General features: G+C 41.0%; 1 protein-coding gene across 1 annotated transcript in view; it reads left to right on the forward strand.

Annotated features, from left to right (window-relative positions):
- Window positions 1-1,998: 1,998 nt before the first annotated feature.
- sox5 (SRY-box transcription factor 5) overlaps window positions 1,999-18,309 on the forward strand; it is a gene marked incomplete at its 5' end in the record, with an annotated part of 71,949 nt that continues 55,638 nt past the window's right edge. The window contains 3 exon segments of the mRNA XM_014031021.1: window positions 1,999-2,171; window positions 4,577-4,645; window positions 16,564-16,690. Coding sequence (XP_013886475.1) covers window positions 1,999-2,171; window positions 4,577-4,645; window positions 16,564-16,690 — 369 coding nt within the window.

Consider the following 18,309-nt stretch of genomic DNA (forward strand, 5'->3'; position numbering starts at 1 on the left):
CTACATCACGTGTCAAATTCAAGGCCCAAGGGCCAGATGTGGCCTGAGGGTGACTCCCGTGTGGCCCACCAGGGGGGTAACCCCCCAAAGAAAATTTTTTATTTTTTATTTTACTTAACATGAAAATTGATACTTTAAATTAATGGTAAACTTTAAATTTATGATTAAATGCAACAAAACAAATTAAAAAGGTGAAAGATAATACCTGTCCTGCCCCTGAGCTGTTGGCTTTAAGTAACTGAGCAGTTTAGCTGGATAGCTCAGTTAATGTCTGAAAATAAGCTGCTTTAAAGTCGACATCGACCATAAACTAAATCTGTCATAATGCAGCTACTCACTGGAAACTCATCAGTGAGTAAAACTTTTAGTTTTACTTTTAATAATATTTCTGTATTTGTAAGATTCTGCTCAGTCTGCTGATTTCTTTAGATTTGTTTTTTGTTTTTTTGTGTACAGTGCCCGGAGACAACAGTTGTTGTGACTTGGCGCTATATAAATAAACTGAATTGAATCGAAATGAGTTGAATTGAATTGCTTTAGATTTAGTCAGTCGTACACTTATTTCTTATCAGTGTTTAAAAGAGGACGTGTTAAAACACTGTTTAGTCCAATTTAACTACAACTGGCCCTTCGAGGGCCACTATAACACTCATGTGACCCTCGGTGAAAATGAGTTTGACACCCCTGCTCTACATCTTTTATCATTAACGCCTGCCATCAACTAAAAAAGGGTGTTTGTCCTGTTAGCAAAATATCTTATTACACAGCAAAATATCTTATTACACACAGGACAGAGTTGAATAAGCTGAACGTACGACTTTCCTTTAACTCCTGTTGCTTTTTCCTTTTTCTTCCAACATCTTGTCTCACATTTTTTCCTCATCTGGTTGGACTGGCACAGGAATGTGGTCCTGTTAAAGGTAGCAGCTGAAGAACAATGAGGGATTGTGCTGTTGCACACGTGCACACACACACACACACACACACACACACACTGAACAAAGGTATGTAGGCAAACATCAGTACATATGACCAGACAAGAGCTCACACACTTGTGCTGATTGGGCCTCAGTGTGCCTCCCTATAACTACATCCTGTTGAATGATTTAGGCCGTGTGTGTGTGTGTGTGTGTGTGTGTGTGTGTGTGTAATGGAGCTGGTATGTCAGGATCTAAGGGGTCAAAGGTCAGGCTAAGCTAAATGTGAGAAGGAGGTTGGCTGACTGCAGAGTAAACACAGACCAGACACACTCTCTTTTGCCCCCCCGCCCCCTTTCTTTTCTTTTTTTCCCTCCTGAAGCTCAATTACAGAAAAATACAGCTTGATAGCTGCAGATCTGTCTCCAAATGTCCACACGACYCAAACCAAACACGTCTCCGTTTCACTTCCAGGTTTTTTGGGGAAAAAAATGTAAATTCCCAAACCTGGCCGAGGATTGGTTTTGTTTGCGAAATGTATGAATCTGGCGGAGATTTCACGTTTGCTTTTCTCCTGCTCCCCACCACATTTTGCCTGTTTACAAATATTTCTTGAGACAGATTTATTCCCCCCCCCCCTTCAATAAGGCAGTAAAAGCCGGTGAGGGATGAGGCTTGATTAATTGATGCTGGCTTTCTCTGCTCAGACAAACCAGTCAACATCTGGTTGGAGCTTCAAATGCACGTTATCCGAGCGGATCTTCTGYTGCCGGCCCCCACGGCCCCTCCTGCTGCTTCCAACCAGTCATATATATTAAGTCATTGATGTCTTTACTTGTTGCTCGGGGCTCGACCCCTGGCTTCACCCCTCCAATCCTCCCTGACCTGTTGCATTACTGTTCTTTAAGACGGCATCGTTTTAACCTAATTCTGCTGAAACTGATGTTCAACTGCTTCTATTTTCCCTTTTAGCAAAGACGACGCTTCTCATTGAAACCTTAGCTGAGTCTTTAGCTTCTCTTCAAAGTGCCTACATTTCACCTCTGACCCGTCTTTTTGTGTGTGTGCTGTCGCCGTTTAGGTACCCCAGACAGCCTGGTGGAGAAAGAGCGCCAGCTCATGGGCATGATTGGCCAGTTGAGCAGCCTGAGGGAGCAGCTCCTGGCGGCACACGAGGAGCAGAAGAAGCTGGCGGCATCACAGATGGAGAAGCAGAGGCAGCAGATGGAGCTGGCCAAGCAGCAGCAGGACCAGGTACAGGAGCTCRCTGCATGAGAAGGGCCTCATTTGGAAAAGGGCCGCACTCTCGTGGTCCTGGGCTGCCAAAAAGTCCATCCTAACGAGTCGTCTGCTCCAATTTAGAGCAGAAAACCAGAAAAAAACAAACTTCAAAGCCTGAAATCAGCCAAAGCATTAAAAGATAAATATGTTTTATAATGCATTTCTAATCTGCACTCATTTATGAAGAAGTCTGAGCAAACAGAACAGAAACAAAAACAGAAATGGACCCCAGAAACAAACAGAAAACAAGCTTTCATCAGCAAAACAGCAGCTAAAACCTAAACATTACCTAAAAGGAAAAAGGTAATAAAACATGAACGTTTTTGTGTGTATGATTCCATGTTTCTGACGTGAATATTTTAGGATCAGAGCTATTTTTTAAACTCATCTCTCCTGTTGTGTATTCTAGCTGCAAAAGGTAGTGTGACCTGGTTGTGCATGACCTGTTCACCTGTTCACGTTTTTTGTCCTGTGTGTCTTTTTGAATGGCTGTTCTTAACTGCAATTTCCATTCTACATCCCTGATGTTATGTTTGAATGACAAAGCAAATCTGAATCTTGTTCTGAAACGTACACTAAAACCAGCTAAATGTAGCTAAAATAAGCTTAATACATCAAAAATAGGAGCAATATTCTGAAGTAAATTACACTTTTTTTCTTCAGGTTGACTTTTTAATATATAAATTACAAAAAGCAAAAATATAAAACACTATTACTGATCGAACTGAGCGTTTTAATAAATTAATCATTAAATCAGAACTAAGTATGTAGAAGCAGCTGTATCCCATATGATTTAGAGTGTAGATATTTCTCGTGCATCGACATCCTCGTCATGAATCCTACAGATCTGTACGTTTCTCCCAAAAACTGAGTTTGAAAATGAACAAACATGACAGAAATGTTCTGCTTCCTGCAAACAATTTCACTTTTCATGCAGCCAGAGTCGTGTACTGGAATCAGCTGAGAGCGCGCGCACACACACACACAGACACACACACACACTTCAGCCTCTCAGGCGAGAGTCTGCAGGTATTTGCATAGTGAAGGGTTCCCCTTAATGTTATGCTTTGTTTTGTGAGAAACAGCTGAAGGGACGAATCATCTGTGACAAACACGACTACAGAGCTGCAGGCTCAGAACGAGTCCAACAAACTTTAAACTTTTTATTCCTTTTTACCAAGTGACACCTTTGTGGTTTTCAGGATGGCTATGAAAAACTTAAAAAACAGCTAAAAGGAGRGAAAACTACAGAAATAAAGCTTTCAGTGAAAAAAGATTGACTAAACGTTCAATTTAAAAGCAAACAACAAATCTAAACGAAKCAAACTGGTAGCTAAAATATGAAAAGGAGCAAAACAGGTAAAAGTAAAACACCTATTAAAAGTATAAGCAGCACAATTATTGCCAAAAATATAAAATGCTAACTTAAAGTAGTAAAACACTATCTAAAAATCAGCAAAAGGCTAGTTAAAAATAAAGGATTAACAACTAAAAGGAGACAACCAAAAACAACTGTAGCAAAAGGGTAGATAAAAGCTAAAAGTAGCATGTCAGTAGCTAAAATAGCAAAATAATAGCTAAAAGATACTTGTAACAAAAGACTGGCTAAAAACAAAAATAGCTAAAGGATAGATTAAGTTAAAAGTAGCATGAAAATGGYAAAAGAACAGCTGAAAGCTACATATAACAAAAGGCTGGCTAAAAACAACAGTAAATGGTAAATAAATCTAAAAGTATAAAAGCATTGGTCAAAAGTAGCAACATATTCACTAGAAGATAATAGTAGCAAAAGAGCAGCTAAAATATAAATAAGCAGCTGGTTAGAAGATAAAATGAGCTGAATAGAAGCYGATACAAATCAGAGGCAGATTTCAATGAGAACAGTGTTTATGGGGGAATTAAAGAGACCTCAATGCATTCCAGTGGTTAAAATAAAGTTAAATATTTTGTAAAGTACATACAAAATACAAAAACACAAGTTGCATCACCCATTTCCTGTATTACCTGAATATTTTGATTAACGGCTAAAAATTAAAGTAGTTAAGTTGCAAAGACAGAGGTTGAAGAAGAAAATCTTGTAAAAGCCAAATAACCTTCATATAATAAAGATAAAGGATATAAAAGAAGCGAAGCRATCCTGAGAACCTGACACTTTGAGCAGGACTCTGACGCAGCAGAGTCAGCGAGTCGCAGAGCCTGGCTGCTCTCCTCCAGATGAGACCGGCTCTTTAATATTTCATAGAAGGGCATCGACCCTCTGTCGCACAACTGGGGCCGCAGAGACCCGCRGATGTGTGGCGAGCCCCCCGCAGCACGCACGGCCGCACACACCTGCCGCACGCACACGCTGAACACRCCGTCCTGTGCTCTGTTCGCAGATTGCCCGGCAACAGCAGCAGCTTCTGCAGCAGCAACACAAAATCAACCTCCTGCAGCAACAAATCCAGGTGAGGCCTGCCTGTGTGTTTGTGTCTATGTGTGTGTGTGTGTGTGTGTGTGTGTGTATGCCTTTTTGTTGTGCGTCTCCGGCGCCCACAAAGGCAGTTTTTTTGTGATTGTGATTGTTGCAGATTTCTCTTTCATCAGCGTTCAGGGGCTGAATCGGCTTCTGATGTAGCTCCTCCCCCAACACGTGTGTGTTCTCACTGTGAACTGGTGCTTCTGAGGAATCGTGGAAAGTAGAAACCCAAAACTTTTTAACAACAGATTCAAGTGCTTAGTAGTTCTGATCACATAGCTGTAGAGTTTTCATCACCCAGCGCCAAAAAGACGTGTCGAGGATCAGCTTCGACCACGAAAGATTTTAGCTCCGTGCCTGTAAAACTGGCCTCTTTTTTTTAACTCAAGGTAATTTCACTGTGGTGGTCTTCTTAAAGTGGGTTGACTCCAAAGGTTAATCACTTGTAGAGGTTTACAGGCATATTGAAAAACAAACTGCATTCACCTGCTACTTTATTAGGTTTACCTTGTATCACCTTCGATTGAAATTAATCATTTAAGCTACTGTCTGTCTGTCTTCTCCAAACAGTCTGATAGTTTTCTTCTGACATCAACAAGTCATTCCAAACTACGGTTGGGCAATATTGGCAAAAAAAATTAATCAGATTAATTGTGGTATTTAGTTGATAACGATTAATTTGACGATTAATCCCCTGGAGTCCCTGGACGCCCTTATGTCCTAGTCACATGACCATTTTAGTCAAGTAGGGGCCTCTGCAGAGCATGTTGTCCTGTGGGCGGAGACGGCCCAAATCGTCATTGGTCGAGGTCTTAAAGTGGGCGGAGACGTCCCTGCTCGTGATTGGTGGAGGTTTTGATGTGGGCCGAGATGGCCCAAGAGAYGYGATTGCTCGGATTGACGGTGGGGTTTGAGGAGGCTGGAGGCAGCAGGGAGCAGCTTGATCGAGTCGGGCAGGAAGTAACTTTTTTTTAGATTAATTTTAGTYATAACTTGAGAAAGGAAAAAACTAGCTGTACGAAATTTGAACATTATACATGTGAAAGAATTTTTAACAATATGGCTCGGTTAAAACGTCCCTAATCAGCCTGTAAAAAAAAATTTTTGCGATCTTTTTACAGGCTGTTTAGGGATGTTTTAACAGGTCATATTGTTACACATCCTTTCACATGTATGACGTTCAAATTTCGTGCAGCTAGCTCTTTATTTAGTGGGAAAGATTTGCTCTCCATAAAAATCTGTTCCGAATTGTGTCAAAATTACAGTCTTCAGGCTGTACATCAAATTTTAAATTGTGTTGATAAATAAATTACAGAACATTTGTTTTTTATGTTTGTCATATTAGAAGCAGAGAAGAGCACCCTGCGGACTCTGCCTGCTGGTATTAATCAAATTAATCATCAAGTGTCAAAAAATAATCGATTGTTTTTCTGACGATTTGCACACGATGCCATTATGCTAAACCCTGTTCCAAACCACATWCACCCCGTCTTCCTCATTTCAATGCTCATTTTTAACTTCAGCAAGTCGTCTTCGCCACATTTCGATGCCTGAGTGCGTGGAGCAGCTGCCATGTGATTGGCTGATTAGCTGCTTGTGTTGAAGAACTGGAGCTAATGAGTTGTCACGTTTTGGTTTTTGACGGCAGTTTTAAACTTCTGCTTCGGCTCTAAAAACTATCATAGTTGTTGCATTTCATGTTTATTGTTTTTCTTTTTGCTGTCGTGAAAACAAATCATCCCAAGTAATATAAAGATGATTTTAGACTAAAAAAATAAAAACAGAACTTAAATGATCTAGTCAAACGACCCCGTTTTGAATGGAAACCTTTGTGTCCAGCTCRAGACGATGGGTGTCTGTGTGTGTGTACCTCCTTAAAATAGAAGTATTGTACTTTTGGGTGCCACACTGGAGCCTCTATTTTGGTCCAGGTGGCTTGGAACGAAGAGCCCGGGCCTTTTGTAAAGGCAGATGACACTGAATTTTAAGCTGAGAAAGCTGGGCTTTGTACCACAAAGAGACACCCTGTCCAAGACACACACACACACACACACAAGAGTTTGTGTGATAAGAGACCTTGTGATAGCGTGTGTGTTGGACATTTGTCTGTGTCTTCATGATTCTGTGTAAGGCGGTTTATTTGCTTTGTGAGAGTTAAAGTCTCCATTGTTCAAGTTTTGTCTCTTTTGACAACAACAAAAAAAGCACGTTTGTGTCTTGGGGTTTTCTGTCCCTTCTTGATGCTTTCATTTCTTCACGTGTGTGTGTGTGTGTGTGTTTGACACAGCTGTGTGTGTTAAGCTATAAACACGTCCGCTCATGATTCACTCCCTCACGACCCCGCCGAGACAAAGCTCTCTTTTCCCATGACTTTGCAACCTTTTCCCAAACAAGCGTCCCTCCATTGAACAAGCCCAACAATAGTTTCTCACAAGCCGGGGCAGCTGTAAGCAGCCTCGTTAGGGGAGGGACACAATCAACAGGGACTCATCACAAAAAAAAAACAAAAAAAAAAAACAAAAAAAAACAACTAAATAATACACCATTTCTTGAACACAAACGTGGATAAATTTGTTAGAACCTTTCATCAACAGACCAAAAAAGCTCAGTTTTTGTTCCATCAGTCTTAGAAATTACTCCCAGAAACTTTGGGGCTCATCTTTTATTTATTTATAGATATATACATATATATATATACATATTATTTTTTAATTTATTTTTCCTCTCTATAGTGGGTGTTCTTCCATGGAACCCATCATGATTCAAAGGATGATGTAATCAAAGTGACACACTTCCACCTTGGAGTTCAGCTTGAACCGTTTTAGTTGTTTTCTTTGGCTCTTTTTCCATCATCTCCTCYATCCGTTTGATCAACCTGGGGTGGCAGTTCCTCTTGCGTCCACGTCTTAAATGGTTGGCCACAGTCTCGAGTGCCTTTCATTCCAAACAGGAAACGCTGCGATGTTAATATCACAATGTAAGAAGCACGAGTAGAAGTGATCAATTTTTATCAACTCAGGGACGTGCACGATGTGAGTACATCAGCAGAAGTGCTGTGACCAGTTTAAATTGGACAGATTTTAATACGTTCAGCTCGATTTATTCATGCATTTATTACATTTTTATTTAATCTCTTTTGCAAGAGAAGCCTGTACCTGTGCACGTTTCTTGGTTTGTGGCAGGAAATCGGAGTACCACAGTAAGCTAGCAGGAGGAGAATGTGCAAAYKCCACACAGAAAGACCCCTGGTTCGAACCGGGGATTGAACCCAGAACCTTATTGCTGTGAGGCTACAACACTAGCCACTAATCCATCTAGCATAATTGCAGCAGCACCGATGCAAACAGCAACAAACCCTGAAAACGTGCTTCGAGCAACACGAATCAGCTAATATTTCAGAACAGAGATGCAACTTCTGAGCATATTTATCACATATTTTGTTCATTCCATTACATACTGGAGGCATGCAGATTTACACGACAAAACACTTTTATTGTGTCACTGTTCCGGTAAAACGAAGCTTCGTTTCAACAAGCTTGGTCTGCTTGTCACTCGCACACGGTCGCTGGCGTATCACAGAAAACGCTGCACACTCRCCCGATGATCAAACACACACTCATCTTCAAAGACTTGGTTGAGAAATACGCTGCTTAATCATTCATGAAGAGATTGTCCGCACAATCCCACAATACAATGGCCTGCCAGAGCGAGGGCACCAGGTTCAGTGTGTTGGGGTGTGTGTGTGTTTTGTGTCAGTACGATAAGCCCCTTGTGATTGCGTTTCCCCCTAACGAGGCTGAGTTCAGCTGTCCGTGTGTGTGTGTGTGTGTGTCGTCCTTGGCTTTGTTAGGCTCAAACCCCCCAAAGGCCGGTGAAGAATGCTTTCAACCGTCCACTTGGAAGAGGTGATGAAATGAAACAAATTATAAAGCTCATGAAAAAGAGAGGAGAGTGACACACATCCTTCATGAAAGGAGGACAAATTATTTATTGTCCTCGTCTTTGGGTTGGAGAAGTTAGCGCTCGCTATTTAGGCCACTCGCTAAAATATATTTACTTTGAGAGATGTTTGCAACAATTGCATTTTGTCAAAATATAATGAATATGGTTGTTTTCATGAGATATCAGCAGTAATCTTAAATAAGCTTTTGAAACTTTTTTGAGCGGTAGCTACAAAAACATGATTCTGAGCAGAAACGACAATTTTTTCGCCGTTTTCTCTGCAAGCTAGCATCTTAAAATCCAAGCATTGTTCAAGGTTTTTTATTTAAAATGACAATTCAGACCAAATATTAAAGGCATTATGATATAAGGAGGACAGGATGAGCCAGGTGTCTAAATGTAGCTTAAAGAGCAGGAATCTGAACATGTGCTTAAATCATTTTCATCATCCTCAGTTTGACGTGATGGGTCACAAATATGATCCACACTTTTACACTTTTACCAACCAGACTTTAGGTGAAGATGAGATTTAACCACTGGACAGATTTCATTAAAACCTTCAGKGAGTAACTGCCACGGCCAAGTAAACTTTTAAAAACACAAAAATGTGTTTAATTCTGTCAGTTTAACAGAATGAAGACTGATCCAGCATATTCTGAGAACTTAGGCTGCACAAATTGTTTGTTTACATTATTGTTAACAACTAAACTTTGCACAAAAAGTGCGGGAATTAGTGTTTGGTAGATTATTTTGTAACGATCAATCTTATTATTGGCGGAACCTGGGGGTTCCAGGATCAACAACATAATAAGTTGTTTGGTAGAGAAGATTAGGCTAATTTTTAATGTTTTCAACCCACATACTCAGCTCTACTGCTCGTCCCACAAATGCATGTTCCTTACAAATGTGGCACAATTTGAAAGGGAATTAAACAGGCTTGTCATCGATATAAGATTTATTACCAAGAAGTATTGTTACAACAAAGAAATAATCTACCAAAAACTAATTTCCTTACTTTTTGTCAGTGAAATCTCTCATGAACGACTGGATAGATTTTACAATAAATTAATCCCTGAAATGTTCATCTACAGCTGGAGATATGCATTTATTTCATGAATGCTACATCTGAAATTTGACTCATTTTGACAGTTTTCCATTTGTTATCCAAACTAAATCTTATCTTATTGTTGAGCTTTCGGTCAAATCTAAATATTCCTTATTTAAAATCATATTTTCCTCTGAAACAGAAAAGATCAAATGAGTCTATTTTGTTTTTAAGAGCCATAAAATGTCTTAACAAAAATTTTTGCAAAGTCTAAAATGTATAACTTCTCTCGCCAACTCAAGAATTCCTATAGAGGAAACACACACACACACACACACACACACACACACACACACACACACACACACACACACACACACACACACACACACACACACACACACACACACACACACACACGCAGGGATATACCCCCTGCTAGGGGCCTTCTTGTTAAGCTCAAAGAGGTGAGCCCATTTTCTTCCTTTCCCTCTCGTCTCGTCTCATTCTAATTAAACGTCTTGTCTGCGAGGTGCCCCCCCACCCACCACCACCCGGGGATGACGGYGAACGCCACGCAGGGAAGCGCGACAGGGATGAAAGTAGCTCACMTGCCGAGCGGCTCGGGGCTTACCTTGACGGCAAGAGTGCACGTTCAGAGGGAAGTTCAGCACAATGTATATTGAAAACAGAGGGATGAGCCCGGTCCGGCCTAATGAACCTAAACTTACTCAAGCAAAACACACCTGCAGGCAGATGTAGGTTCTGCCTCCGCCTCGTCTTTCATCTCATCAACAGTCAATGTCTCTGTAGGTCAGACTGAGAAAAAACTAACAGAAAATTAGAAAAAAAAATGAAGAAAAAAGGTGATGCTTCAGCTGGTTTAAGAAAAAACCCTCAGGAAGAGCAGCTAACAAGCTTCCCATTACTGCCAACTTCAAACAAACACTTCAGCTGTTTGTGTTTGTTAGCAAAATATCTCCAACCACTGGACAGGTTTTAGGGAAGCTTTCAGAAACAATATATCTAATTATTAGGACTGCAACGATACAGAAAATTCACGATTCAGTTCGATACTTCAGTCTAGAGAAATGTCCATTCCCTTTTTAACATGTAATTTATTTAAAATTAATTATGAACATTTGTTTAACCTCAAAAGTACAGTTTTTTAAATTAAATGTTGCTGAAACAGAAAGTTTCTCAGTGGATCTGCGCTCAAAAATGCAGCCTAGGTGGAGTAGTCGAACACAGATCCACTGATCCTTCAACACAGAGCATCTTCAGAAGACAAGTTGATAAAATTAATTTAAAATATCTGTATTATTCCATATAGTGTATTGAACCTAAAGCACTGTATTGAATGGTTCGATACGGGTACATGTATTGTTGCACCCCTACTAATTATATATTAGCTGAAACTAACAGGTATTGAGCTATAATGTGGTAGTAGCTGAGAGTCAGCCTCAACACTTGATTTTCAATCCTTCCAACTATAAAATAATACAAGAATTTGTCACAAGGTTCAAGTTAAATCCAGTAAAAATGTAAATTTATCATCTGTAAATCAAATACGCCTTATCAAGGGTGTCTGTCATTTTTTCAAGAATAAAGTGAAAAAGCCACGGGGGGAAAAAGGTATTTCTTTTTTTTTTTTTTGAGAATAACTGACCAAACCATGATTGGCACAAAGACTGAAGGCTGCAGGTTATAAAGGTTTTTAATCTTTGATGTAACACTGTCAGAGAAGAAAAAAAAAACAACACTTTCCATCCCACCCAAAGCCAGCAGCACCTCCGGATCCTTTGCATAGCTGCATCCAGCCCAATTGCCTGTGTAATTGTTTAATCACCTCCATTACAGCTCCGGTAATTTCCGTTCACGCCGTATGTGTCKGCGTGCACACACACACACTCAGAAACCTGGATCACAGCAACACAAAGCCATGTCCCGCTGAGACTCACCCGCGGCCTCACATGCCTTGACACGCATTCTGACCAATCGTGGCCCCCCGTTTCCACCTGAACCGACCCCCTTTATGCTCCCGGCGCAGCGGTGTGACGGCGCCGTCCACAGGAAACAAACGGGCTGATTTTAAATAGCAGCCATTTCTCTGCTTCTCTTCTTCTCCCTCAGCCCAAATTAATTATTGGTTCTATTGCTTGTGCGTCACCTCTTCAGCAATAGGTCGTCCAGGTCTTGCATTAATTGCCACAACATATGGTCGCCAACAGATTTTAGCTGTGGGACTCGCACTTTAGCGGGGGCTATTTTCTCGCGCGCTCAAACGCGAGCCATATTGCGCGGCGCTGGCAGCTATTGTTCGGCGCATTAACTTCATAGAGCTAATTACTCCCCAATAATAACTTTACCTTGGAGTTTTTTTATTTATTTTTTTTAGCGTGCCGCGTGCCAACCAACCTGTTTCGCACCCCATATGTTAATTAGCGGCCACATCTTCATTATGCCGCAGCGGCGCTTTAAGTTCAAGCTGTGCCGCCTGGCGCGTGGTGAACGCAGCCTCAACTCGTTGCCAATTATCCAACTCTTTTGCTCTTCGTCTCTCCCTGCGTCTTCCTCTCCCTCTCTTCTTCATTCTGTCGTATCTGTCTGCTGTTTTCTTTCCCAAGGAGTTGTCTCGACAGGGTCAGTTTCTCCTTTTGCCCCTGTGAAAGTTCTAAAAAGTCTTGTTTCCTCACGTATATTTGTGATTTCTCTCTCTGTTTGCCTTTGTCTCTCTTTTGGTTATCGCTGATTAGAGGAATGTTTCAGATGGGTTCCAGCCCCGCTCGCTTCAGGTTTCTCTCTCAGCCGAGAAGTTGTGAGGGTGTGCAGATAAAAAGCAAGTCAGCAGACTGGAGCAGCAGCGGCGCGGTGCTTTGTCTGTGTGTTTTGTGCGTTTTTCATCTTCGCTTTGGGCCTGATGAGAAAGAAAAGCTGAGAAGTGCATTATTCCCTAACGTCCCCACTGTTTCTGAACTCCCTCTTCCTTTATGTGGAGATTGGCTGACAGATCCGGCCTCGTTCTCGTAGTTCCATCTCAGTTCATTTCCTTTGTCTCTGATTCACTGTAGAACTTCCTCTTTTCTTTATTCTTGCTTTCAAAGTTAACATTAAGATCAGAAAGCCAACATGAAAATCTCCAAATTTACTTTTAGGTACTGCATTATGGAATATTCATTACAGACGTGGAGAAACGTGTTGGTCCTCTCACAGCAAAGATGCTAAAAAAGATGGTTTGTCGGTACGTTTAAAAAGACAAATCTTTGCATTATAGTTTACCTTAAAGCTTTTCAGTTGCCATTCAGCTTATTTAAAGAGAAAAAACAGCTACTGGGTGTTTATAGATGACCCTGACTGACAATTTTAATAAAAATTATACAATTTCTGGGACTGTAGCCAACCTTCCAGGACATGGGCGCAAGAGGAAATGCGACCCCAGGTTGATTAAGCACAGTGTGCATGTTAGAAGAGCCAGGCAGTCAGGAATTTGTCAAAATGTGTTGACAAGACCCAACATCATTTACTTGAGTTTTTTTGGTTGTTAAATGGTGCCATTAAATTTGTCTGTATGTGGAGGAATATTTATAAATCTGAAGTAATGTAAATTTTTACAGTTTTTCTGTACAATAACAGTAAATCTGTTGGTAATTTAAAGTCTGCTCAAACAAGACATGGATGCTGCGGATTATTGGCCTCCTTTAAAGTGTCAGTGATATCCTTCAAATACAAAACATCAAATAAAACATCTTTATTTTTAAGAAATTTCATAATACACATGATTTTATGTCACATAACTGGCATATTTTCTTTGAATTTAGCTCTGCCAAATTAAAACAGGAAGTGACATCAAAGGGGAACTCTTTAAGAAAAGGAACTTCCTGGTCATTATTTATTGAAACATTACTGCTTTGTCTCTTTGATGGTGACTCAAAATATTTTAAAGAAACATCAGATTCTTCTCTACAGTCTGTTGCAGACGTTCCCCTTTGACATCACTTCCTGTTGCTTCACATGCAAATATCTCAACAGCTGTTCATCTCAGCACCGTGAAATTTTTGTACATTAAATTATCAATGTTGTATTTTCAAAGTAGGTTTATTTAAACTACTTAAATTATTATATATCAAACATGCTTCGAGAATTTTTTTGTCATATAGTAAAGGTTTATGTTAGGACTGATAGTCTTTTATTTTGATAGGGGTAATGACATGACTTCCCCACCTTAAGCTCATCAGAAGTACGTCAGCAGCAACATATGAAATAAAATGTTTTTGTGTTGTTTTCCTTCTTTTGTTGCCTTGTTTTTGCAGCCTGATCTTATTTCTCGTCATTATGAGGACTTACACGTGTTACGCAACAGTTCTGTAGACTGATTATCTGCCTATTGTGTGAAAGYGTTTTGTTACCACATCAAAAGAGAAGAAAAGACAGAGAGGGGAGACGCTTTGAAGGGTTTTCTATGATGATTTCATTTTGCAAAAGAAAGCTAGAAGCCTCGTGCGCGTTAGTGTCATGCTAGCGTGTACGTATTTTATCAGACTCCTCTTCCTCTCTTCGGTACGTTACAGTTTTGCTCGCCAGCTCTACTCCAGCATATGTCCAATTAGGCCTGAAAGGCAAAGCAGAACTGTTCTGTCTGTGATTCGTCCCTGCGGGGGTCCTGTCCGAGCGTCGCGCTGGAACGCCTCCCCCCCTTCTGATCATGGCAGCACGGCGGTTTATGGTTAACCAAAAAAAAAAAAAGAAAAGAAAAAAATGGCGGAGTAATTATTGTTTTCAGTAAAAGAGGAAGAGGGGGTAGGGACAAGTTGCTTGAAGAGAGTGCTATTCCCCTGCGCTGTGATAGTTTGATTACAGTGCTGCTGGCATGCCAACACGTGGGGGCAGGAGGAGGAGGAGGAGGAGGAGGCTCGTAGGTACTTACAGCACGCTGTAACAGCCCTGTTAGCGCTCAGCGACACCGTCTCAAACACTAACCACTTCAAGTGCTGAGATATTACCTGATTGTACCGCGGCACCACCATCCTTTATGATTGTACAGCCATTTCCATCATTCCAGATCAATTTTCCCACATCACACGGCTTTTACCTGCCCATTATTCTATTCAGCCATTACCTCTCCGGCCTCCTGGCAAAATGAAAGCGACAGAAGGCGAAGGAGAGAGAGGGATGAGTCGCAGAGAGAGACCACGGCTCTTTACAGCCCCGACAGTTCAAAAGGCCCCCCAAAAAATAATTAACAAGTTTGTTTGTTTGTATTGTGGAGAGGCAAACAGGTGCCAGCGCCCGTTTGAATAAGAAGGAAAAACAAATGTAACGTGGTGGATGAAATGAAGAATCTGCAGCTTTTTTCCACTTTTATTTCAGAACAGTGTGRGCGAGCATTGTTCATCTGAGGAGACTGAAAAGAKACGCTGTGTGTGTTTAACTGAAACMAGGATAATGCACTCGGAGGCCTTCGGAGTGAAAAACAGATTTGACGGATCTTTTATTGCGACTCCGTCCATTAATGTTGCAGATACGGAGCTCTGCTGTGGTTGTAGCTGAGAGTCGACCCCAACGCCTTCTCTGAGCTCTGAGGAGAAATCAAACTTCGTTCTGTGGTAGTTTGGGTTTTCTGCTCCTCCATCATCCCCAGCTCTCATCTCAATCACTTCCTCCTCCTCTCACCTTATTCCTCACTTCCTCTCCTCTTCCTCACTGTCAGTCAGTCCATCACATGCAAGTCTTTGTGTGTTGTTTTTGGCAGATCGCTGTTTAGTGCAACCATCTGTCTCCTACTTCTCTCTCTCTCTTTCTCCTCCTTTCTCTCTCACTCTGCTGCCAAAGTCACCCAACGGAGGAGCTGTTTTTTTTCCTTCTTCCTGCATCTTCTTTTAAAATCCTGGAAACCTTATGAAGTCGTATGGCTCTCTGCCGACAGGCGCACGGAGGGTTTGTGCGTGTGTTTGTGTGCGTGGAGAACGGAGAAGACATTATCCTCCAAGTGAAAGCAAAAGGCCAGCTGTTGTTACAGTTTAGTGAACCGTCCTTGTGGCTTGTTTTGTGTCTTTTGGGCTCGTTTCATTCTGATTTTAAAGGTCCAAACAACACCAAGGCGGCTCTACCTTTAGTGTTTGTGCAAAAAAAACGTGGCAACAAAACGCTGACCTTCAATTTTTGGTGGCTTTTTGAAAGGTTAACACGTGGATTTGACGTGTGTTTGAGGTGTTTTTATTTTATTTTCAAAACCAGTAGTCTGTATGAGAAGATGTCAGACACTTCGCACATAAAATACTGACTTTTTAAAGTGCCTGTGGCATCAAACTTTTGTAATAAATGTGAATGCATTTTTGGAAAGTTAACATTTTTAACATATTGCAAAATTTATTTTACGCTACTGAGATGAACAGCTGTTGAGATAGTTGCATGTGCAATAACAGGAAGTGATGTCAAAGGGGAATGACTGCATGTAAACAGAGCACTACAACAGTAAAAACAGACTGCAGAAGAAGCTGTTTAGATTTTGAGTCACTATCAGAGAGATAAAGAAGAGTCAGAGTTCAAATAATAATGTTTTTAATAAAGACCAGAGAGTTCCCCTTTGATGTCACTTCCTGTTTCACTTCGACTGGACCACGTTCAACAGAAAACAGGCCAGTTATGTGACCAAAAATGGGTAAAATTGTGTTTTACCCATAAGTTTTTAAATATAAAGGTGTTTTCTTTGATTTTTTTGTATTTGAAGTACGCGTGTCCCAGACACTTTAAGGTCTGTTAGCAAAATATCTCATGAAATTACAAAAGGTAGCAAACAGTGACTGCTTCTTTAAGAAATAATTACTTAATTTCTCATTTTTTGTGCACAAGTCGTGCCAGTTTAGGAGGTGCTGATGTTTTTATTTTTCTTCCTTCCACCTGTACTCCTCCTCCTCCATCAGCAGGTCCAGGGCCAGCTCCCTCCGCTGATGATTCCCGTCTTTCCTCCCGACCAGCGGACTCTGGCGGCGGCTGCAGCCCAGCAGGGCTTCCTGATGCCCCCTGGCTTCAACTACAAGCCTGGCTGCAGTGAGTACCACAGCATCCAGAAATATTTGAAGAAGAAAAAAAACATGTTCTTTACTAAGAAAGGTAGAGGCTGACCCTTCTCCCACATTAAGAGTCTGGATGTTTCCCAAAAGGCGAGCTCGCCCCAACAAMAACATCTCCCTGTTAATAGAAAAACCAGTCCAAATACAGCCTTCCTGTTTACACTCAGCATCTCTCCTYCTTTCGCTCAGTCCTTTTGGCTCCTTCCTTTTGTCTGGTCTATTTTTTGACGTATAAAAAGCAACAAAACGAAGGCGTTCTGCAGGACTTTTATTTATTTATTTTTTTTATTATTTGGCTATCACGCTCCGGCTGTGTGGCAATGTGTTGTTTACCATGATGGAGAGAGAGAGACAGAGGAAGAGAGGCTGGTGCTTGCCAGGGGATGCTGGGAATAAATGCACAGTAGGGGGGCTAGCAGAAGACGGAGAGAGGAGGGGGGGGGAGTTGGTGGGTGGGGGTAATGTGACCTGCCCCAGGTTCTCCTCACATTAACACGGGACGCAGCCAGAACATGTTTCCAACACGTGCACAAACACACACACTGACGTCCAAACAGACAGGGACTGCTTTGTGATGAGAAATCACAAAAAAATAATCTGGAAAAAAACACAAAGATATGTCATAATGCTCAAGTACGCTCCCCCCCACCCAACACACACACCCCCAAATCCACTTAGAGTTTCACAGCTTCCCAAACAAGTCCATTCCATTTTAATTAGTGCCATCTTCCCCCACACCCACAGCCCACGTAAATACCCCGTCAGGCAGTGGGCTTGTCTTTTCGCTGCCTCAGCCAACTCCAACCGGACTGGCACGCCGTCGCGGGCCAAGCCGCCCCTGAGAAAACTCTCTGGCAACTTTCAAAGTTGCTGCGAGAGTTGCTGCGGTTCGGTGCCGTGGCTCCAACGAGGAGGCGTGAAGCATTGTGCTTCGACATATTCTCMCGGCACCTCGATTCATACTGCGGGAATTTTCTTCATATTTTTCTGTTTTATTGAAAAACTCGTTAACCTTTTCACAAAATACGGCGCTGAAACTGAATTTTTCAAAGCTTATAAAGGGTTTTATTTTTCTAAAACTAAAGTCAGTAAAATTGGAGCTTGATCATGTTTTTTGTGCATTTGAAACAAAGTTTAAATTKAAAATTTTGGATTCATTTAAGACAAAAAAGAGTAAGATATTTATTTGTTGTTTCCTTAAATTTTAAATCTGCAAGATTTGAAGTAAAATGTTAGAAAAATATATCATGAACGGTTGGATGGACTTAAATGCATCTACAGCTGATTAACTTTTAAAGTTAGTCTGATTCAAGATGTCTGCCACAGTCAAATACACAGCCATGGCTAGATCAGTCATTTTTTTTAAATATTGAGCTAAAGTTTTGTGTGGTAGTAGCTGAGACTGATTAACTTKTACAAAACAATTACAGTAAAACTAATAAACATTTAGACTCTATCCAGATCAAGGCACTTGTATTTTAATGTACTAAAACTTGTGTTTGTTTTGTCTTAAGATGAATAAATTCCTACAATTTAATAAAAAATATCAAAACTTTGTTTCTGCGCTGGGCACAACTGCTTCTCTAATATATATAT

Source organism: Austrofundulus limnaeus, unplaced genomic scaffold (assembly GCF_001266775.1).
Source record: "Austrofundulus limnaeus strain Quisiro unplaced genomic scaffold, Austrofundulus_limnaeus-1.0 Scaffold1162, whole genome shotgun sequence".
Lineage (NCBI taxonomy): Eukaryota > Metazoa > Chordata > Actinopteri > Cyprinodontiformes > Rivulidae > Austrofundulus > Austrofundulus limnaeus.